The sequence below is a fragment of the Hordeum vulgare genome, chromosome 4H (assembly GCF_904849725.1).
Source record: "Hordeum vulgare subsp. vulgare chromosome 4H, MorexV3_pseudomolecules_assembly, whole genome shotgun sequence".
NCBI classification, from domain to species: Eukaryota; Viridiplantae; Streptophyta; class Magnoliopsida; order Poales; family Poaceae; genus Hordeum; species Hordeum vulgare.
The window spans coordinates 487,791,624-487,816,449 of NC_058521.1; the positions used below are offsets into that span (position 1 = coordinate 487,791,624).

At 42.5% G+C, this 24,826-nt stretch overlaps 1 protein-coding gene across 1 annotated transcript; it reads left to right on the forward strand.

Moving 5' to 3' along the window:
• The first annotated feature begins 21,178 nt into the window (after nt 1-21,178).
• On the forward strand, nt 21,179-22,960 carry LOC123446670 (protein STRICTOSIDINE SYNTHASE-LIKE 13). Its single transcript, XM_045123229.1, has 4 exons — nt 21,179-21,688; nt 21,765-22,049; nt 22,124-22,291; nt 22,370-22,960. The coding sequence occupies exons 1-4, from the start codon at nt 21,306-21,308 to the stop codon at nt 22,773-22,775; spliced, it is 1,242 nt and encodes a 413-aa protein (XP_044979164.1). The 5' UTR covers nt 21,179-21,305; the 3' UTR covers nt 22,776-22,960.
• The last annotated feature ends 1,866 nt before the right edge of the window (nt 22,961-24,826 follow it).

Genomic DNA, 24,826 nt, shown 5'->3' on the forward strand with positions numbered 1-24,826 from the left:
AGAAACGACAGTTTAGATTTCTCTAAACCTCAGTCTATACTGTGTCATCTCAACGGAAATACGCGGTGCCCTATTTAAAGTGAATGCGGTTGTCTCTAATGCATAACCCATAAACGATAGTGGTAATTCGATAAGAGACATCATAGTATGCACCATACCAAATAGTGCGTGGCTATGACGTTCAGACACATCATCACACTATGATGTTCCAGGTGGCATGAACTGCGAAACAATTTCCACATTGTCTTAACTGCGTACCAAAACTCGTAACTCAGATATTCATTTCCATGATCATATCGTAGACAGTTTATCCTCTTGTTACGACGAACTTCACTCTGAAACGGAATTGAACTTTTCAACATTTCAGACTTGTGATTCATTAAGTAAATACTCCTGTATCTACTCAAATCGTCAGTGAAGTAAGAACATAATGATATCCACTGCGTGCCTCAACACCCATTGGACTGCATACATCAAAAATGTATTACTTCCAACAAGTTACTATCTTACTTCATCTCAATGAAAACAAGGCCTTGCTCATGTGGTATGATTTGCATGTCACTAGTGATTCGAAATCAGGTGAGTACAAAGATCCATTAGCATGGAGCCTCTTCATGCAATTTATACTAACATGACTCAAGCGGCAGTGCCACAAGTAAGTGGTACTATCATCATTAACTCGTATCTTTTGGCACCAATATCATGAACATGTGTAAAACTACGATCGAGATTCAATAAACCATTGAAGGTGAATATTCAAGAAAATAGAGTAACCATTATTCTCCTTAAATGAATAATCGTATTGCAATAAACACGATCCAATCATGTTCATGCTTAACGCAAGCACCAAATAACAATTATTTAGGTTTAACACCAATCCTGATGGTAGAGGGAGCGTGCGACGTTTGATCATATCAACCTTGGAAACACTTCCAACACGTATCGTCACCTCGCCTTTAGCTAGTCTTCGTTTATGCCGTAGCTTACATTTCGTGTTACTAATCACTTAGCAACCGAACCGGTATCCAATACCCACATGCTACTAGGAGTACTAGTAAAGTACACATCAACATCATGTATATCAAATACACTTCTTTCGACTTTTGCCAGCCTTCTTATATACCAAGTATCTAGAGTTGCTCCGCCTCAGTGACTGTTCCCCTCATTACAGAAGCACTTAGTCTCGGGTTTGGGTTTAATCTTGGGTCTCTTCATTAGTGCAGCAACTGTTTTGCCGTTTCACGAAGTATCCCTTCTAGCCCTTGCCCTTCTTGAAACTTAGCGGTTTTACAAACCATCAACTATTGATGCTCCTTCTTGATTTCTACTTTCGCAGTGTCAAACATCGCGAATCGCTAAAGGATCATTGTATGTATCCTTGATATGTTATAGTTCATCACGAAGCTCTCACAGCTTGGTGGCAGTGACTTTGGAGAACTATCACTATCTCATCTGGAAGATTAACTCCCACTTCATTCAAGCGATTGTCGTACTCAGACAATCTGAGCACATGCTCAACGATTGAGCTTTTTCTCCTGTGCTTTGTGGACAAAGAATCTTGTCGGAGGTCTCGTACTTCTTAAGAAGGGCACAAGCATGAAATCACAATTTCATCTCTTTAGAACATCACTTATGTTCCGTGACGTTTTACAACGTTTTCGGTGCCTTGCTTCTAAGCCATTAAGTATTTTTGTACTGAACTATCGTGTAGTCATCAGAAACGTGTATGTCGGATGTTCACAGCATCCACAGACGACGCTCGAGGTGCAGCACACCGAGTGGTGCATTAAGGACATAAGCCTTCTGTGCAGCAACGAGGACAATCCTCGGTTTTACAGACTCAGCCTGCAAAGTTTGCTACTATCAACTTTCAACTAAATTTTCTCTAGGAACATATAAAACAGTAGAGCTATAGCGCAAGCTACATCGTAATTCGCAAAGACCATTAGACTATGTTCATGACAATTAGTTCAATTAATCATATTACTTAAGAACTCCCACTCAAAAAGTACATCTCTCTAGTCATTTGAGTGGTACATGATCCAAATCCACTATCTCAAGTCCGATCATCACGTGAGTCGAGAATAGTTTCAGTGGTAAGCATCTCTATGCTAATCATATCAACTATACGATTCATGCTCGACCTTTCGGTCTCATGTGTTCCGAGGCCATGTCTGCACATGCTAGGCTCGTCAAGCTTAACCCGAGTGTTCCGCGTGCGCAACTGTTTTGCACCCGTTGTATGTGAACGTTGAGTCTATCACACCCGATCATCACGTGGTGTCTCGAAACGACGAACTGTAGCAACGGTGCACAGTCGGGGAGAACACAATTTTGTCTTGAAATTTTAGTGAGAGATCACCTCATAATGCTACCGTCATTCTAAGCAAAATAAGGTGCATAAAAGGATTAACATCACATGCAATTTATAAGTGACATGATATGGCCATCATCACGTGCTTCTTGATCTCCATCACCAAAGCACCGGCACGATCTTCTTGTCACCGGCGTCACACCATGATCTCCATCATCATGATCTCCATCAACGTGTCGCCATCGGGGTTGTCGTGCTACTCATGCTATTACTACTAAAGCTACGTCCTAGCAAAATAGTAAACGCATCTGCAAGCACAAACGTTAGTTGTAAAGACAACCCTATGGCTCCTGCCGGTTGCCGTACCATCGACGTGCAAGTCGATATTATCTATTACAACATGATCATCTCATACATCCAATATATCACATCACATCGTTGGCCATATCACATCACAAGCATACCCTGCAAAAACAAGTTAGACGTCCTCTAATTTTGTTGTTGCATGTTTTACGTGGTGACCATGGGTATCTAGTAGGATCGCATCTTACTTACGCAAACACCACAACGGAGATATATGAGTTGCTATTTAACCTCATCCAAGGACCTCGTCGGTCAAATCCGATTCAACTAAAGTTGGAGAAACCGACACTTGCCAGTCATCTTTGAGCAACGGGGTTACTCGTAGCGATGAAACCAGTCTCCCGTAAGTGTACGAGTAATGTCGGTCCAAGCCGCTTCAATCCAACAATACCGCGGAATCAAGAAAAGACTAAGGAGGGCAGCAAAACGCACATCACCGCCCACAAAAACTTGTGTGTTCTACTCGAGAAGACATCTACGCATGAACCTAGCTCATGATGCCACTGTTGGGGAACGTCGCATGGGAAACAAAAAATTTCCTACGCGCACGAAGACCTATCATGGTGATGTCCATCTACGAGAGGGGATGAGTGATTTACGTACCCTTGTAGATCGTACAGCAGAAGCGTTAGTGAACGCGGTTGATGTAGTGGAACGTCCTCACGTCCCTCGATCCGCCCCGCGAACAATCCCGCGATCAGTCCCACGATCTAGTACCGAACGGACGACACCTCCGCGTTCAGCACACGTACAGCTCGACGATGATCTCGGCCTTCTTGATCCAGCAAGAGAGACGGAGAGGTAGAAGAGTTCTCCGGCAGCGTGACGGCGCTCCGGAGGTTGGTGATGACCTTGTCTCAGCAGGGCTCCGCCCGAGCTCCGCAGAAACGCGATCTAGAGGAAAAACCGTGGAGGTATGTGGTCGGGCTGCCGTGGAAAAGTCGTCTCAAATCAGCCCTAAAACCTCTGTATATATAGGTGGGAGGGAGGGGAGGAGGCAGCCTCAAAACCTAAAGGTTTGGCCGAAATTGGAGGTGGAGGAGTCCTACTCCAATCCTACTTGGAGTAGGATTCCACCTTCCCACTTGGAAACTCTTTCCACCTTGTGTTTTTTTCCTTCTCAAACCTTATGGGCCTTAGGGGGAACTTATTCCAGCCCACTAGGGGCTGGTTTATCTCTTCCCATAGCCCATGAGACCCCTTGGGGCGTGACACCCCTCCCGATGGTCCCCTGCACCCCTCCCGGCACTCCCGGTACACTACCGATGAGCCCGAAACTTTTCCGGTAATGCACGAAAACCTTCCGGTAACCAAATGAGGTCATCCTATATATCAATCTTCGTTTCCGGACCATTCCGGAAACCCTCGTGACGTCCGTGATCTCATATGGGACTCCGAACAACATTCGGTAACCAACCATATAACTCAAATACGCATAAAACAACGTCGAACCTTAAGTGTGCAGACCCTGCGGGTTCGAGAACTATGTAGACATGACCCGAGAGAATCCTCGGTCAATATCCAATAGCGGGACCTGGATGCCCATATTGGATCCTACATATTCTACGAAGATCTTATCGTTTGAACCTCAGTGCCAAGGATTCATATAATCCCGTATGTCATTCCCTTTGTCCTTCGGTATGTTACTTGCCCGAGATTCGATCGTCAGTATCCGCATACCTATTTCAATCTCGTTTACCGGCAAGTCTCTTTACTCGTTCCGTAATACAAGATCCCGCAACTTACATTAAGTTACATTGCTTGCAAGGCTTGTGTGTGATATTGTATTACCGAGTGGGCCCCAAGATACCTCTCCGTCACACGGAGTGACAAATCCCAGTCTTGATCCATACTAACTCAACGAACACCTTCGGAGATACCTGTAGAGCATCTTTATAGTCACCCAGTTACGTTGCGACGTTTGATACACACAAAGCATTCCTCCGGTGTCCGTGAGTTATATGATCTCATGGTCATAGGAACAAATACTTGACACGCAGAAAACAGTAGCAACAAAATGACACGATCAACATGCTACGTCTATTAGTTTGGGTCTAGTCCATCACATGATTCTCCTAATGATGTGATCCCGTTATCAAGTGACAACACTTGCCTATGGCCAGGAAACCTTGACCATCTTTGATCAACGAGCTAGTCAACTAGAGGCTTACTAGGGACAGTGTTTTGTCTATGTATCCACACAAGTATTGTGTTTCCAATCAATACAATTATAGCATGGATAATAAACGATTATCATGAACTAAGAAATATAATAATAACTAATTTATTATTGCCTCTAGGGCATATTTCCAACAATATGCTATGTGATGATACTGGATCATGGAACTACAACCGATTGAAATTGGAATTTCATCAAAAGTTTTATCCTATGCATTTGGTACATCGTGATCGGAATTATATCTATAATTTTTGGCATCGTGATAGAGAAAGTATCGCTCAAGCTTGGGGGAGGCTTAAGTCAATGTTATATTCATGCCCCAACCATGAGCTCTCGAGAGAAATTATTATTCAGAACTTCTATGCTCGGCTTTCTCATGATAATCGCACCATGCTTGACACTTCTTGTACTGGTTCTTTTATGAAGAGAGATATTGACTTCAAATGGAATTTATTGGAAAGGATTAAATGCAACTCTGAAGATTGGGAGTTTGACAAAGGTAAGGAGTCAGCTATGAATCTTAAGTCCGATTGCGTTAAATCCTTCGTTGAAACAAATACTTTTTGTGATTTTAGCGCTAAACATGGACTTGACTCTGAGATAGTAGCTTCATTATGTGAATCATTTGCTGCTCATATTAATCTCCCTAAAAAGAAGTGGTTTAAATATCATCCTCTCATAGAAGTCAATGTAGTTAAACCCAATCCAGTTGAAGAGAAAGTCATTGCTTATAATGATCCTATTGTTCCTAGTGCTTACATGGAGAAACCACCTTTCCGTGTTAAAATAAAGGATCATGCTAAAGCTTCAACTATGATACGTAAGGGCTACATTAGAACACCTACACCCCCTGAGAAAATTAAAGTTGAACCTCGCATTGCTATTATCAAAGATCTCTTGTATGACAATGTTGATGGGCATGTTATTCACTTCTCTCAAGATGCAGCTAGAATTGCTAAACCTCATGCTAGAGACAAACATAAGCCTATTGTTGGCATGCCTGTTGTTTCTGTTAAGATAGGACATCATTGTTATCATGGTTTATGTGACGTGGGTGCTGGTGTTAGTGCAATACTTCGATATTTATATGACGAAATTAAAGACGAGATTGCACCTATCGAGATGGAATCTATTGATGTTACTATTCAGCTTGCCAATAGGGATACTATCTGCCCTTTGGGAATTGTTAGAGATGTTGATGTCTTGTGTGGTAAAACTAAGTATCCTACTGATTTTCTCGTTCTTGCTACCACACAAGATAGCTTTTGTCCCATCATATTTGGCAAACGTTTGCTCAATACTGTTAATGCTCAGATTGATTGTCATAAACAAACTATCACTATTGGCTTTGAAGGTGTGTCACATGAATTCAATTTCTCCAAGTTTGGTAGACAACCTCATGAAAAAGAATTGTCTAGTAAGGATGAAATTCTTGCCCTAGCTTCTATTGCTGTGCCTCCTACTGATCCTTTAGAGCAATACTTGCTTGAGCATGAAAATGATATGCATATGGATGAAAGGAATGAGATAGATAGAGTTATCTTTGAACAACATCCTATCCTTAAGAATAATTTGCTTGTTGAAATACTTGGAGATCCACCCCCACCAAAGGGTGATCCTGTGTTTGAGCTTAAACAGTTACCTGATACTCTTAAGTATGCTTATCTCGATGAAAAAGAGATATATCATGTTATTATTAGCGCTAGCCTTTGAGAGCATGAAGAAAAGAAATTATTGAAAACTGTGAGGAAGCACTATGCTCTATTGGATATACTCTTGATGATCTTAAGGGAATTAGTCCCACTCTATGCCAGCATAAAATTAAAACTGATCCTGATTCCAAACCAGTTGCTGATCATAAATGAAGATTAAATCCTAAGATGAAAGAGGTGGTAAGAAAAGAAATACAAAAGCTCTTGGAAGCAGATATTATCTATCCTGTTGCTCATAATGATTGGGTAAGTCCGGTGCATTGCGTCCCTAAGAAGGGAGGCATTACCGTTGTCCCTGATGATAAAGATGAATTGATCCCACAGAGAATTGTTACTGGCTATAGGATGGTAATTGATTTTAGGAAATTGAATAAAGCCACTAGGAAAGATCATTACGCTTTGCCTTTTATTGACCAAATTCTAGAAAGATTGTCTAAACACACACACTTTTGGTTTCTAGATGGTTATTCTGGTTTCTCCCAAATACCAGTTGCACAATCTGATCAGGAGAAAACCACTTTTACCTGCCCTTTCGGTACCTTTGCTTATAGACGTATGCCTTTTGGCTTATGTAATGCACCTGCTACCTTTCAAAGATGTATGACCACTATATTCTCTGACTTTTGTGAAAAGATTGTTGAGGTTTTCATGGATGATTTCTCCATTTACGGGTCTTCTTTTGATGATTGCCTCAGCAACCTTGATCGAGTTTTGCAGAGATGTAAAGATACCAACCTTGTCTTGAATTGGGAGAAGTGCCACTTTATGGTTAATGAAGGCATCGTCTTTGGACATAAAATTTCTGAAACAGGTATTGAAGTCCATAAGTCTAAAGTTGATGCGATCGAGAAAATGCCATGCCCTTCAGACATTAAAGGTATAAGAAGTTTCCTTGGTCATGCTAGTTTCTATAGAAGGTTCATTAAGGACTTCTCTAAGATTTCTAGGCCTCTCACCAATCTCTTGCAAAAAGATATTCCTTTTGTTTTTGACGATGATTGTGAGGAAGCACTTGAAATACTTAAGAAGGCCTTGATAACTCCACCTATTGTTCAACCACCTGATTGGGACCTACCTTTTGAAATTATGTGTGATGCTAGTGATTATGCTGTTGGTGTTGTTCTAGGACAAAGAGTTGATAAGAAATTGAATGTTATTCATTATGCTAGTAAAACTCTAGACAGTGCCCAAAGAAACTATGCTACTACTGAAAAGGAATTTTTATAAGTCGTGTTTGCATGTGAAAAGTTTAGATCTTACACTGTTGATTCCAAAGTTACTATTCACACTGATCATGCTGCTATTAAGTATCTCATGGAAAAGAAAGATGCTAAACCTATACTTATCAGATGGGTTCTCTTGCTACAAGAATTTGATTTGCATGTTGTTGATAGGAAGGGTGCTGAGAACCCCGTAGCAGATAACTTGTCTAGGTTGGAGAATGTTCTTGATGACCCACAACCTATTGATGATAGCTTTCCTGATGAGCAACTTAATGTCATCAATGCTTCACGTAGTACACCATGGTATGCTGATTATGCGAATTATATTGTTGCCAAATATATACCACCTAGTTTCACATACCAGCAAAACAAGAAATTCTTCTTGATTTGAGACATTACTTCTGGGATGATCCTCACCTTTATAAGGAAGGAGTAGATGGTTTTATTAGACGTTGTGTACCTGAGCATCAACAGGGACATATGTTGGGGAACGTCGCATGGGAAACAAAATTTTTCCTACGCGCACGAAGACCTATCATGGTGATGTCCATCTACGAGAGGGGATTTCTGATCTACGTACCCTTGTAGATCGCATAGCAGAAGCGTTAAGAAACGCGGTTGATGTAGCGTAACGTCCTCACGTCCCTCGATCCGCCCCGCGAACCGTCCCACGAACCATCCCGCGATCCGTCCCACGATCCGCTCCGATCTAGTGCCGAACGGACGACACCTCCGCGTTCAGCACACGTACAACTCGACGATGATCTCGGCCTTCTTGATCCAGCAAGAGAGACGGAGAGGTAGATGAGTTCTCCGGCAGCGTGACGGCGCTCCGGAGGTTGGTGGTGATCTAATCTCAGCAGGGCTCCGCCCGAGCTCCGCAGAAACACGATCTAGAGGAAAAACCGTGGAGGTATGTGGTCGGGCTGCCGTGGCAAAAGTTGTCTCAAATCAGCCCTAATATCTCAGTATATATAGGAGGGAGGGGGAGGGAAGAGGCAGCCTCAAACCGTCAAGGTTTAGCCGAAATTGGAGGTGGAGGAGTCCTACTCCAATCCTACTTGGATTAGGATTCCACCTTCCCACTTGGAAAATCTTTCCACCTTGTGTTTTTTCCTTCTCAAACCTTATGGGACTTAGTGGGAACTTATTCCAGCCCACTAGGGGTTGGTTTATCTCTTCCCAAAGCCCATGAGACCCCTTGGGGCATGACACCCCTCGCGATGGTCCCCGGCACCCCTGCCGGCACTCCCGGTACACTACCGATGAGCCCGAAACTTTTCCGGTAATGCACGAAAACCTTCCGGTAACCAAATGAGGTCATCCTATATATCAATCTTCGTTTCTGGACCATTCCGGAAACCCTCGTGATGCCCGGGATATCATCCGGGACTCCGAACAACATTCGGTAACCAATTATATAACTCAAATACGCATAAAACAACGTCGAACCTTAAGTGTGCAGACCCTGCGGGTTCGAGAACTATGTAGACATGACCCAAGAGACTCCTCGGTCAATATCCAATAGCGGGACCTGTATGCCCATATTGGATCCTACATATTCTACGAAGATCTTATCGTTTGAACCTCAGTGCCAAGGATTCATATAATCACGTATGCCATTCCCTTTGTCCTTCGGTATGTTACTTGCCCGAGATTCGATCGTCAGTATCCGCATACCTATTTCAATCTCGTTTACCGGCAAGTCTCTTTACTCATTCCGTAATACAAGATCCCGCAACTTACACTAAGTCACATTGCTTGCAAGGCTTGTGTGTGATGTTGTATTACCGAGTGGGCCCCGATATACCTCTCCGTCATACGGAGTGACAAATCCCAGTCTTGATCCATACTAACTCAACGAACACCTTCGGAGATACCTGTAGAGCATCTTTATAGTCACCCAGTTACGTTGCGACGTTTGATACACAGAAAGCATTCCTCCGGTGTCAGTGAGTTATATGATCTCATGGTCATAGGAACAAATACTTGACACGCAGAAAACAGTAGCAACAAAATGACACGATCAACATGCTACGTCTATTATTTTGGGTCTAGTCCATCACATGACTCTCCTAATGTTGTGATCTCGTTATCAAGTAACAACACTTGCCTATGGCCAGGAAACCTTGACCATCTTTGATCAATGAGCTAGTCAACTAGAGGCTTACTAGGGACAGTGTTTTGTCTATGTATCCACACAAGTATTGTGTTTCCAATCAATACAATTATAGCATGGATAATAAACGATTATCATGATCAAAGAAATATAATAATAACTAATTATTATTGCCTCTAGGGCATATTTCCAACAACATATCCTACAGAAGTGTCACTCCGAGGCTTACGGAGGACACCATGCGGGAGATAGAACTGCACACAAGGTATTGCAATCCGGTTTCTATTGGCCTACCCTCTTCAAGGATGCCCGTAAGTTTGTCTTGCCTTGTGATGAATGTCAAAGAATAGGTAATATCAGTAAACGTCAGGAAATGCCTATGAATTATTCACTTCTCATTGAACCATTTGATGTTTGGGGTTTCGATTATATGGGACCTTTTCCAAAGTCCCACGGGTATACTCATATCCTAGTTGTTGTTGATTACGTTACTAAGTGGGTAGAAGCTATCCCAACTAGTAGTGCTGATCACAACACCTCTATTAGGATGCTTAAGGAAGTTATTTTCCCTAGATTTGGAGTCCCCAGATATTTGATGACTGATGGTGGTTCCCATTTTATTCATGGTGCTTTCCGTAAAACGCTTGCTAAGTATGATGTCAACCATAGAACTGCATCTCCTTATCATCCTCAGTCTAGTGGTCAAGTAGAGCTAAGTAATAGAGAAATTAAACTAATTCTGCAAAAGACTGTTAATAGGTCTAGAAAGAATTGGTCTAAGAAGCTTGATGATGCACTGTGGGCTTATAGAACTGCTTATAAGAATCCCATGGGCATGTCTCCGTACAAAATGGTTTACGGTAAATCATGTCATTTACCTCTTGAGCTAGAGCATAAGGTTTATTGGGCAATCAAAGAGCTCAACTTTGATTTCAAACTTGTTGGTGAGAAGAGGTTATTTGATATTAGCTCACTTGATGAATGGAGAGCTCAGGCATATGAAAATGCCAAGTTGTTTAAAGAAAAAGTTAAGAGGTGGCATGATAAAAGGATACAAAAACGTGAGTTCAATGTAGGTGATTATGTCTTGCTATACAATTCTCGTTTAAGATTTTTTGCAGGCAAGCTTCGCCCTAAATGGGAAGGTCCTTACATTGTCGAAGAAGTGTATCGTTCCGGTGCCATCAAAATCAACATCACGGAAGGAAATTTTCCAAGAGTTGTAAATGGGCAAAGAATCAAGCATTATATCTCAGGTACTCCCATAAATGTTGAAAGAAATATTATTAATACCATAACTCCGGAGGAGTACATAAGGGATATTTATCAGCCTGTTTCAGAATCCAAAAATGAAGAGGTATGTGATTCGGTAAGTAAACCGACTCCAAAACTTTTCGAGTAGCAATTTTTCTCCGTTTTGGAATTTTAGAAAAATAGAAAAATTTAAAGTAGTACGGAAAGCGCACGAGGAGGCGACAAGCCTGCCAGGCACGACCTACCCCCTGGCCGCGCCTGGGGGGGTTGCGAGCACCTCGTGTGTCTCCCGGACTCCGTTTTCTTGTGGAATACTCCTTTTGGTCAGGAAAAATTCATTATATATTCTCCCGAAAGGTCTGACCCTCGTATCATGCAAATATCCTATGTTTTCGTTTCGAGCTGCTGTGCAGACAGATCTAGATTGCTATGGCGTCCCCAAAAGTTCCAAAGGACAAGTTCTTCGAGAAGGTCATCAATCCCTACCTCGCGGGAATGCTCCAACACCCTCAATCTATCGAGATGCATGAGGGGGTGCTGCACATCCGTGATGTTGAGGGCCCCAAGAAGACCGGAAGCGTGGAAGCGAGGCTCCAAGCAATGGAGTAGCAAGTCTTCAAGTGCCAAGGGATGGTGGAACACGGACTCAACGCCAACCACATGATGATCACAGAGTTCACCAACAAGCACAAGATCGATGCCAATGACATCGGGAAGCACCTCTCAGGCTCTATGACAGAATTGATCACCTCCAAGCCCAGATCTACGACGTGCAAAACCAAAACTGTGAGTATGAGTATAGATTTAAATCAATACGGTTGGCTGCAAATTTGAGGATTCCGGAGACTCGATCATCTTTCCATGATGGAGCACCTATGCCTTGAAAGACGGAGAATCAACCCCAGATTGCAACAACTCCACCACCATCACCTTGGAAGAAAGACAATTAAGCACGGGTATGTGCACTCCTCTTGGCTTGTGCCAAGCTTGGGGGAGTTGCCCCGGTATCGTATCACCATCACATCTTTTGCCTTTACCTTTTTCTTAGTTCGATCCTTTTTGGTTTTATCTTTTTCGAGTAGAATAAAGTTCTTAGTATGATCTAGGCTTGAGTTTTTCTTTGTGTTTCCCCCAATGTATTCGAGTTCGTGAGTCATATAATAAAGAGTGTTTTAGTTAAGGGCCTTGCTTCATGCCATGATCTAAAGAAAAGAATAATAAAAAAACAAAAACATGAAAGATCATGTAAGGATCTTATGGTAAGTGATGGCTTCACATATAAAAAGAATGTTGATTGAAACTTGTTGTGGGTGGACAAACGTAGACCTTGGCCATTGTTGCAATTAATATGAAGTAATAAAGAAAGAGAGATTCACATATAAATATATCATCTTTGGCACCATCTATGATTGTGAACACTCATTAAACTATTAAATGCTTAGAAGTAGATGTTGGACAAGGAAGACAACATAATGAATTATGTTTGCTTGGTTCCGAACAATTTTATATGACTAGAGATTCCTTAGCATGTGACGCTTGCTTCCACTTAATATCAGCCAAAACTTCCGCATTAAGTAGAGATACTACTTGTGCATCCATAAACCTTCAACCCAGTTTGCCATGAGATTCCACCATACCTACCTATGGATTGAATAAGATCCCCTAAATAAGTTGTCATCGGTGCAAGCAATAAAAATCGCTCCCTAAATATGTATGATCTATTAGCGTGTGGAAAATAAGCTTTGTACGAACCTGTGATGAGGAAGACATAAAAGCGATAGACTGCATAATAAAGTTCTTTATCACAGGAGGCAATATAAAGTGACGTTCCTTCACACTAAGAGGTCACACATCCAAACCTCAAAAGCGCATGACAACCTCTGCTTCCCTCTGCGAAGGGCCTATCTTGTACCTTTACTTTTTATCTTTAAAAGAGTCTAGGTGATCGACACCAATTCTTTATTTCGCCATTATCTTGGCAAGCGTCATGTGCTAGGGAAAGATCTATATTCATATGTCAACTTGGAAGTAAGTATTCATGAATTATTATTGTTGACATTACCCTTGAGGTAAATAGTTGGGAGGCGAAACTATAAGTCCCTATCTTTCTCTGTGTCCAACTGAAACTTTGATCTCATGAGTACCACGTGAGTTTTAGCAATTGTAGAAGACTAAAAGATGATTGAGTATGTGGATTTGCTTTACAAGCTCTTATTTGACTCTTTCCGATGTTATGATAAATTGCAATTGCTTCAATGACTAAAGGCTATTGGTTGTTAATTCTCAATAAGGTTCTTGATCCATACTTTACTTTGTGAAGGAATTTTCACTTTAGCATAAGATATTATATGACGTTATTGCTGTTCTAAATATGATCATGATGCCTGCATGTCCGTATTTTGTTTTATCGACACCTCTATCTCTAAACTTGTGGGCACATTTATTGATCTTGGCTTCCGCTTGAGGACAAGCGAGGTCTAAGCTTGGGGGAGTTGATACGTCCATTTTGCATCATGCTTTTATGTTGATATTTATCGCTTTATGGGCTGTTATTACACATTACGGTACAATAGTTATGCCTCTTCTCTCTTATTTTATAAGGTTTACATGAAGAGGGAGAATGCCGACAGCTGGAATTCTGGGCTGGAAAAGGAGCAAGTTTGAGATACCTATTCTGCACAACTCCAAAAGCCGTGAAAATCAATGAGGAATTATTTTGGATTTTATAAAAAATACTGGGTGGAAGAAGTATTAGAGGGGAGCCACCAGGAGGCCACAAGCCTGCCAGGCGCGGCCTACCCCCTGGCCGCGCCTGGATGGCTTGTGGGCCCCCTGTTACCCCTCCGGCTCCCATCTTTTGCTATAAGGAGGGTTTCATCCCAGAAAAAAATCAAGAGAAGGCTTTCAGGAGGAATCGCCCCCGCCACGAGGCGGAACTTGAGCAGAACCAATCTAGAGCTCCGGCAGGGCCGTCCTGCCGGAGAAACTTCCCTCCCGGAGGGGGAAATCATCGCCATCGTCATCACCAACACTCCTCTCATCGGAGGGGACTCATCTCCATCAACATCTTCATCAGCACCATCTCATCTCCAAACCCTAGTTCATCTCTTGTAACCAATCTCCGTCTCGCGACTCCGATTGGTACTTGTAAGGTTGCTAGTAGTGTTAATTACTCTTTGTAGTTGATGCTAGTTGGATTATTCGGTGGAAGATCATATGTTCAGATCCTTAATTCTATTCAATACCTCTCTGGTCTTGAACATAATTAGGCTTTGTGAGTAGTCACTTTTGTTCCTGAGGACATGGGATAAGTCTTGCTATAAGTAGTCATGTGAATTTGGTATTCGTTCGATATTTTGATGCGATGTATGTTGTCTTTCCTCTAGTGGTGTTATGTGAACGTCGACTACATGACACTTCACCATTATTTGGGCCTAGAGGAAGGCATTGGGAAGTAATAAGTAGATGATGGGTTGCTAGAGTGACAGAAGCTTAAACCCTAGTTTATGCGTTGCTTCGTAAGGGGCTAATTTGAATCCACTAGTTTAATGCTATGGTTACACTTAGTCTTAATTCTTGTTTCGTAGTTGCGGATGCTTGCGAGAGGGGTTAATCATAAGTGGGATGTTTGTACAAGTAAGGACATCAGCCAAGCACCTGTCCACTCACATATCAAACTATCAAAGTAGCGAACGCGAATCATATGAATATGATGAAAACTAGCTTGACAGAAATTCCCATGTGTCCTCGGGAGCGCTTACCTCACATAAGAGTTCATCCACGCTTGTCCCTTGCTACAAAAGGGATTGGACCATCTTGCTGCACCTTTTTTACTATTGTTACTTGCTACTCGCTACGAATTATCTTATCACACAACTATCTGTTACCGATAATTTCAGTGCATGCAGAGGATACCTTGGTGAAAACCACTTGTGAGTTCCTTCTGCTCCTCGTTGGGTTTGACACTCTTACTTATCGAAAGGACTACGATAGATCCCCTACACTTGTGGGTCATCAAGGCGCTGGATGGGGATCGAGCCAGGGGGGCTCTTGGGAGGGAGTGGCGGCGACAGGTGGGGGTGGGTGGGATCGGGCGAGGGGTGGAGTGGCTGCGTGGGGGTGGGACATAGGGTTTCCCGTTGGGGTCTTATACCCCCAGGTGGGTTGGTGGGCTGATTCGACCGGCTGGGCCACTTTGGCCCAACTAGGCCTGGGGGCTTTGCCTTTTGTTTTTATTACTTTCTTTTAGTTATTATTATTTTTATATAGTTTCCGTTTTAAATATATAGGGATTATAAATAATTTCAAAAATGCCCGATTCACTTTCATAACTTATTAGGGAATTTTTATAATTCGTCCAACCATATTATTTTTGCATTCGAAACTTTTATCGCTCGACTTTAATTTTAAATTCAAATCCGAATTGTTTTGAACTAACGCGAGATCAACGGTAGGAAACACGGTGACGCGACATTCATTGCATAGGTTTACTGTAGCTTAATTACATCCAACACTGTAGCAAAAGCTGAGGATGTCACAACATAGTACTCCCTCCGTCCCAAAATAAGTGTCTCAACATTGTACTACTAAAGTTGTACTAAGATTGAGACACTTATTTTGGGACGGAGGGAGTACTAAACATAATATGGCGAAAGCACTTGAATATCTCTCCCAAGTGTCCTCAGGAACACCTTAGTCTTTATAAGTTTAGTCCCTTGACTTATCCTTTGTGTTTAAAAGGATTGGGACACTTGATGCACCTCGGCACCATTTACTTTACTTGCATTTATTTCCTTGTTGCTTATACTAGAAAATCCATATAAAGTTACCTTCAATTCTTGCAGTTATTCCTTGCTCAAGATCTCTTGTCAATACCTTCTGCTGCTCGTTGGGTTCGACACTCTTACTTATCGAAAAGGCTACGATAGATCCCCTACACTTGTGGGTCATCGATGGTACAGGAAGTAGGTGGCAGAGGTGGCGGGCGCGACCAAGGATGACGACGAGGAGGAGGACATGCCGCTGTTCGGCGAGACCGACGATAAGGAGGAGGACAACAACGAGCCCACGCCCAACGAAACCGGCACATCCGCGGGTGATATGTCTCCAACGTATCGATAAATTTTTATTATTTCATGCTATCATACTATCAATTATGGATACTTTATATGCAATAATATGCTGCTTTATATCATTTTTGGGAACTTACCTATTAAGGCAATGTCGGTTCCTGTTTTTGGGAGTTTTTAACTTTTGTAAAAAATCAATACCAAAGAGAGTCCAAACATGCTGAAATTTTTTGGTGATTTTTTCTCGAAGATTTTAGACCCACGAAGCTTCGGGAGGAGGCCTAACGCTGCATGAGGTGGACACAAGCCCGGAGGGCGCACCCTATAGGCTTGTGTGCCCCTCATTGGTCATCCTGGCCTAATTTCATTTCTATAAATCCTGAAATATTCCGAAAACATGAAAGAGCCAGCCGAAACACTTTTTCTGTCGCCCCAAGTCTATGTTCCACCGTGATCCCATCTAGAGACATTTTCTGGTGCCATGCAGGAGGGGGAATCGATCTTGGAGGCCGTTTACGTCAACCTTGCTACCTCCATGATGATGTGTGAGTAGTCCATCACAGACCTACGGGTCCATGGCTAGTACCTAGATATGTTCTTCTCTCTCTATGATCTTCAATACAATGTTTGTTGTGATTCTCGCGGTGATCTATTCGATATAATCCTCCTTTGCAATGTGTTTGTTGGGATTCGATGAATTATAGGTTTATGACCAGATTATTCATTAAAAGTAACTGAGTTTCCTCTAAATTATTAGACTAATACACTTTACGATGGGACATATACAATAAGTACAAGTTCTAGTGTTTGACCCAACAGTATTATCACTTAAACTACTTATATACTACTTCCTTCATTCAAAAATACTTCATGTGGTTTTAGTTCAAATAATAACATAAATATGCTTCCTAAGCACCTTATGAACAGTTCTTAAATTCCAACGTCACATAGTTATAGTCAAATTAAAGGCATGGAGTTGAAAGTGAAAACGACACTTGCAGTTGCGTGTCTAGAGACATACATGTAACTGTTCCTTCCGACAAAACAACACAAAGTTGCAGTCTGTTACTCACGTAGGAGTTGTTGATTTCCTCAAAGATGAATGATGATGTAGCACAACAGAAAAAAAGTAATTTTTTTCTTAATTAAAAACCAATATTTAATCAAACAACATGAGTCTACAAACTAACAAAATAAAGGTCACCTGCACACAAACATAAAAGAATGCTTGCACTCAAGTTGTCAACTGGTTGTCAACCCCCTCGTATTGCAAGTTGTAAGGTTAAAAGTAAGTAGTGACAGTTAGTGATATGTCAAAACGGCAAAATACTAAAAGTAAATAAACGAGCAATTTGAGCAACACAAGTATCGATAGAGAATGAACCTAGGAGCCCAAGTTCACTAGTGGCATCTCTCTCGAAAGCAGGTAATGACATGGTGACAAATTACTGCCTCACAATTGACAAATAAGCACCATTCATAAGTATGACCATTCATTGAATAATCTTGAATATGCACCATGTCCGTAACATGTAGACATATTCAACCGCATCTACTACTATCACTCCACCCCAAAACCGATATGCATCATGCATCTTAAGGTATTAAGTTTAATGAAAAAACAGAATAACACAATAAACAAGTTGACATGATGTAGACAGAAAGAAACCTAGCGAAAAGATTAATTCCTGTTGTTTTATCCTTAGTAGTAGCAACACATCACATGTCTTTTCCCCATTCTTTCACTTAGATATAGATCACCGTGAGGTTGAACCCACTACTATGCACACCCCCTCTGAAGAATAACCCATCTATCTTGGCCAAAGAAAACAAATAACTTAGCAAGCATACATAGCTACTTAATTATACAACAAAGTAACTTCAAAAGCTACAATTATATTCAATGAACAATCTGAACGCAAATCCACAAATCATCATATCCCAACAAACACACCATAATAATTACACCGGATTGATCACATAGGAGATCATTGTATTGAAAATAAAAAAGAGAGAGAAGAGCCATCTAGCTACTCCTATGGAGCCGTAGGTCCTGAAGGAACTACTCAACATCATCATGATGACAACAAGGTTGATGAACATGTCTCCCGTGGTGTCTGCCCTCTTCGACAGAGCACCATAACAGGGTTCCAGATGGGATCGCTTCGGAACACACGCTTGCGACGGCGATAAAACTCTCTCGGGGTTGCTTGTGAGGGTTTCGGGAATTATATGATTTTTATAGGCAGAAGAATTAGGTCAAATGAAGTCTCGGGAGCCACACATGCGCATATGGCGCGACCACCCCTGCCTGAGCCATCTTTTCATGTGGCTACATCATGGTCCGCTCGATCTCTCCCGAAACTTGTAGGGTCCTTTGTTATCTAGAAAACACGTCAAAAATTGTCATCGTATTTGAACCTTTCTAAACATAGATTTTCTGTGAAACAAAAAAAGAACATGAATTAACAGTGGGCGCTAAAAATAAGTTAGTATAGAAAAATAATATAAAATGATATTTAAGGCATATAAAAGTGATAATATAATAGTCTTTAACAATAAAAAAATATAAATACATTGGAGGCTTATCACAATCCCATCGAATACATGCATTTGCAGTGGTGGGGGGTGGCGACACTTGCAGTTGTGTATTGCTGATAGACATGCAATTGCCCTCATATCTCACAAAACACCACCAAGTTGTCGTCGTGTTGATGACATGCAACTGTAGTCGGGGCCACACTTGCAGTTGTGTGGTGGTGGCAAACATGCAAATGATGACCTCACATCAATAAAACATCAGTAAGTTGTAGTTACGTTGAAGACATGCAATTGAAGTCGGGGACGACACTTAGAGTTGCATGTCGGTGGCAGACATGCAACTGCCTTCTCCCCGACAAAGACCACCAAGTCACAGTCGCGTTTAATACATGCAATTACAGACGGGCGAACACTTGCAATTTTGTATTGGTGGCAGACATGCAACTGCTCCCTCCCCTCCCCATCCCCCCCTCCCCCGACAAAATACCACCAAGTTACATTCACGTTAAATACACAAAGTTGCAGTGGTTAGCTACACTTGCACTTGCATGCCTAGTTGCGGACATGAATCTGCCAACACTTGAAGTCGTTTTTCTTGCGGGGAGTCCTACAATCTCTTTTTGCGGGAACCTCACACTTACAAATCGTGGTGTAAAATTGAGAAATAGCATATCTTATGCATCAAATGCTCGTGTGGGTGCAGATCGCACATGTGTGCATAACAAAAACAAAAAATACAATAAAAAATAGAAATACAAATAAAAATATAACCTAAAAGACAGAATATACAAAAAAAATTAGTTCCATTGAATATTTTTTGACAAACGAGTTTCACACAAACGACTATCCAACTACGCAAAGCCAACGAATGTTCAAGTATAGTTACGCATAAGAGAAAATACATAAATTTGCATGTAATATTAATTTTTTTCTATTCTTTATCAAACATATAACTTTAGAAGAAGAAAAATATTTATACAAAATATATTCATACAATTTTAAAATAATGCACGACATTTTTGTCTCCCCTAAAGCATAACAACGCAGAAAAAGAGAAAAAGGTCAAGTTCACAACCACCATCCGCTGCACCAAAAAGAAAGCAAAATTGAAATGACCAAAAAAGAAACAAGTCAATGGAAAGACACCGAAAAAAGCCTTCACACGGGAATATATCTCGTGCACCCGCAGTTGTGATGTACCGGTGCACCAGATGACATTGAACATCTTAAAACATCTGGAAAAAAATCTAGCATATTAATACAACATCAATGTAAGACGTCACAGAATTTCGTATCAAAATTTAAAATATTTTTTAAGATAGAAGAATAACAAATTTGACATCAATGTGATAACGTGCGAAATCTAAAGGCCAGGTTATGTTATGTACTATTCAGTGTTGAATTTATTATTTTTATTGTTTAATTCTATATTTTGAGATTTAACTTAAAATTTTGTGACAACCTACATAAATGTTGTGTGAATGTGCTAATTATTTTTTAAATTTTTTTAAACATTTTTAAAACGCACTATAAGCTCCGGTGCACCAGATATTTTCCCACCCTCACACCTCCTCATCCTATTGCACAAACCGCCTGACCCGCGAAAAAAGAGAGGCCAAACAATCAAAAGACACAGAACAATATTTATACAAAAGTATTCATACAATTTTAAAACAATGCATGACATTTTTGTCTCCCCTAAAGCATAACAACGCCGAAAAAGAGAAAAAGGTCAAGTTCACAACCAGTATCCGCTGCACCACAAAAAAAGCAAAATTGAAATGACAAAAAGAAACAAGTCATTGGAAATACACCGAAAAAAGCCCTCACACCTCCTCATCCCATCGCGCAAACCGCCTGGCCCGCGAACAAAAAAAGAACCCAAACAATCAAAAGACACCGGAGAAAAAATCAGTCTGGACACGCGCGTTAACAGGTCGAAACGAGACAAACCCACTCTCAGCACGAATCTTGAAACGAGTAACGATCAGACTTTAACGCGTTGAATGAGACTTCACGAAGACTTAGTCGAGAAGCATTGTATATTGTATTGTTTGTGGAGTAAACTGAATACATATGGTAAGTTAATGGATCTCCAATGTGATCACCTCTATGGAAACTGTCAATAACTAAATCCTTATCTTGAATGAAATTCAATTCTTGACTTCTCCCTTGTTCTTCTGCTTCTCCTCCAAGTTTGCTCTTCTCCCTGTGTCCTGTGATCAGTTTATGCTTGTTGACCTGTACATCTTGCATCACCATCCAAGCAACGAAGGCATGCAAGTCCCAAATTCCAAAAGCGACAATATCTCCTTAGCTGTTCTGAACCGAAATACACCTACTCCCAAACGATCACACGTACCCATGCAACCTCCGTGCATGTCGGAATAATATTGTGAAGCTAGCTGACTCATGCAACTCCCGTGCATGTCGGAATATATTTTCGGAGCAAATCCATTAAGAATTTAAGATCACATTGCCCGCGCTTTTTTCCGTCTGCATGCAAACCAGAACCACTGCCCTCTACCTCCATGGAAGAGAAGAAGCCGCGGCGGCAGGGAGCCGCAGGACGCGATGGCATCGTGCAGTACCCGCACCTCTTCATCGCGGCCCTGGCGCTGGCCCTGGTCCTCATGGACCCGTTCCACCTCGGCCCTCTGGCAGGGATCGACTACCGGCCGGTGAAGCACGAGCTGGCGCCGTACAGGGAGGTCATGCAGCGCTGGCCGAGGGACAACGGCAGCCGGCTGAGACTCGGCAGGCTCGAGTTCGTCAACGAGGTGTTCGGGCCGGAGTCCATCGAGTTCGACCGCCAGGGCCGCGGGCCCTATGCCGGGCTCGCCGACGGCCGCGTCGTGCGGTGGATGGGGGACATGACCGGGTGGGAGACGTTCGCCGTCATGAATCCCGACTGGTATTGGCTTACTGCAGAAAAATCTATAGCTTGTCTGTGTGTGTGCAAACTAAAATGGTTTCTTTGAAAAAAAAAGGTCTGAGAAAGTTTGTGCTAACGGAGTGGAGTCGACGACGAAGAAGCAGCACGGGAAAGAGAAGTGGTGCGGCCGGCCTCTCGGGCTGAGGTTCCACAGGGAGACCGGCGAGCTCTTCATCGCCGACGCGTACTATGGGCTCATGGCCGTCGGCGATAGCGGGGGAGTGGCGACCTCCCTGGCGAGGGAGGCCGGCGGGGACCCGGTCCACTTCGCCAACGACCTTGACATCCACATGAACGGCTCGATATTCTTCACCGACACGAGCACGAGATACAGCAGAAAGTGAGCGGAGTACTGCTGCTGATCTCATTTGTTTGTTCTTGAGTTTTGTGTTTGACAAATGACTTATCATGCAGAGACCATTTGAACATTTTGTTAGAAGGAGAAGGCACGGGGAGGCTGCTGAGATATGACCCAGAAACTGGTGCCGTTCATGTCGTGCTCAGCGGGCTGGTCTTCCCAAACGGCGTGCAGATCTCACAGGACCAGCAATTTCTCCTCTTCTCCGAGACAACGAACTGCAGGTGGAAGAAACTCTTTTGTTTTTAGTATGATCCAGCTCGAAAGATCCAGGAACTGATGACGGCCCATGCACACTGTAGGATCATGAGGTACTGGCTGGAAGGACCAAAAGCGGGCCAGGTGGAGGTGTTCGCGAACCTGCCGGGGTTCCCCGACAACGTGCGCATGAACAGCAAGGGGCAGTTCTGGGTGGCGATCGACTGCTGCCGGACGCCGATGCAGGAGGTGTTCGCCCGGCGGCCGTGGCTGCGGTCCGCCTACTTCAAGATCCCGGTGTCGATGAAGACGCTGGGGAAGATGGTGAGCATGAAGATGTACACGCTTCTCGCGCTCCTCGACGGCGAGGGGAACGTAGTGGAGGTGCTCGAGGACCGGGGCGGCGAGGTGATGAAGCTGGTGAGCGAGGTGAGGGAGGTGGACCGGAGACTGTGGATCGGGACGGTCGCGCACAACCATATCGCCACGCTCCCTTACCCGTTGGACTAGAGAGGGTGTGCAGTGTTCCATTTGCTGGTTTTATATTAGCAAGGAGGTGTATCAGTTTATGGTTTGCTTGTTTGTTGGGTTCGTGTGATGATCATGTTGTGAATTTGACGCTGGATTCTTTTTCTTTTGTGAAAAGAACTCCGATCATTATAAAGGCTCGCCAAAACTACAAAGCATAATAAAAATTACGTCTGGGTCCTTGAATCATCCAACGACCACTGCCGCCATAAGAATGAACCATTTTCGATGACAGTTGGGAAGTTTGCATCCACGTGCCCCTAGGAATTGGCGCGTTGTAGCCGCAGTCATTGTCGTCGTCGAACTTTTGAATCGATTCGAAGAACTTGATATTCACTCATATGGATCGAAGAAAGTGTCAAATTTTGTCGTCGCATACACACGACGAGAAACTCTAACCTTACAACACCAAGGAGCTAGCGGGAATATACAAGAGCTCCGTCTAATCCGTTCTGACTTATTACTTGAGGAAGGTTAGAGCCCGAAAAATTAATGAGGACTGGATTTCTCACTCATTTTCACCCGTGTTTAAACTGGATATTCTCAAAAAAATGAGATAATCACTATGATGTGTCTACTAATGAAATAACTGCATAGGATTGCAATCTCCTTGTTTATTTTATTTTCCTACATAAATGGGCTATTTTAGGTGATAAATCAAGCCATAAAAGGGATATAATGGACGTGGAGATCAAACTCAATCAGTTGGAGCAGTGTAGCAACTTCAAGAGTAGAAGACAACGTGTGGTACGAATGTGGCTACTTGTATCAATGTTCTTACTAGGTGCCACCGACTTCGTGACATCATCCCTAATGACTTTCATAAAAGGTCCCTCGGCTGATTCACATGGGAGGCGCCATGAAACCCTATTTAGCACTATGCACCCTACAAAGGAGAGGTAAAACCCTTAGGGGGAGGGGTAGGTGGATCATCCATCCATGAAGAGCCCACGGCCTGCCGTTATTTCCATCTATAGCCGACATAGCCATCTCCATCTCCATAGCCTCCTTCTTTATTAGCCATATCATTAATAATCAAGAGTACGTTGTGATCGCAAGCACTGTAAGGCTTAAAATCATTCATCTTTAAGTATTAATCTTTACAATGACTATTGTTTGTATTGTAGTGAGTAGTCTCCTTGGATTAAGTATGAGTCTTTACAATGGCCATTGCTTGTATTGTAGTGACTAGCCTCCCATAGACTGAGGCGTAGCCTCGCATCCCGATGCCACACACATGCACAACGGTCTTGTCTCTTGTCTCCACCACAATCCTAGGGCTTGCATGTACCCAAGATATCGAAGATCGAACAAGGAGAGATTAAGCGTAAAGAAGAGTGAAAGGACATATGAAAGGTGGATGACAACAAGATTATTATGGTAGCCGGAAGTGACTCTCTGGGGGTACGTACACCGCAACCATTAAACACCCAATGTGTAGGTATGGATACTTCTTAATAAATATGGTAACCCCATTAGTCAGATGGGCCTTGGATGGAAAATTGAACCTCTGTACGGTAATAGATGATCGTTGGTTTCTTTGGACGCATCTCCCACAAAAACCAATTGACAAGAAATGTACACCGGTGTTTACGAGAGCCATGCCAATTATCTAGATGAGATCCCATCACAGGTATATGACTGCAGGTGAAACCTTTAGCCATGTCCTATTTGTTTTATTATTGTTTTAATCACCTCTAACAAATTGGGCCATAAAACTAAAACTATTTGAGATAAAAGGTTATTGTGTAAATCTCCTTGTTAAGCACCACTTCCCACAAACCTAGGGTCTCTAGGGGAAATACACTGTCTACATCTGAAACCGGATCAAAGGTACTCAACTAATTCGAAAAAGAAGTGTCGCGATTCATATGAGGGCTACCCCTACGAGGACTGAAAATCCTAACCTATCTACTAGCAAGAGTTGAGGCACCGGGATTTTCCTCCCTACCAATGGCCGCCTAAGCGGTTGAAGGGAAGGTGAATCCATACATTCGCAGATGGAGATCTAGGAGAGGATAGCTTTTCCCTAG

Coding starts and splice junctions, on each gene's coding strand:
- LOC123446670 (XM_045123229.1), top strand. CDS start 21,306: ATGGAAGAGAAGAAGCCGCGGCGGCAGGGAGCCGCAGGACGCGATGGC. Junction 21,689..21,764: donor GCCGTCATGAATCCCGACTG/GTATTGGCTTAC, acceptor TGAAAAAAAAAG/GTCTGAGAAAGTTTGTGCTA. Junction 22,292..22,369: donor TCCGAGACAACGAACTGCAG/GTGGAAGAAACT, acceptor TGCACACTGTAG/GATCATGAGGTACTGGCTGG.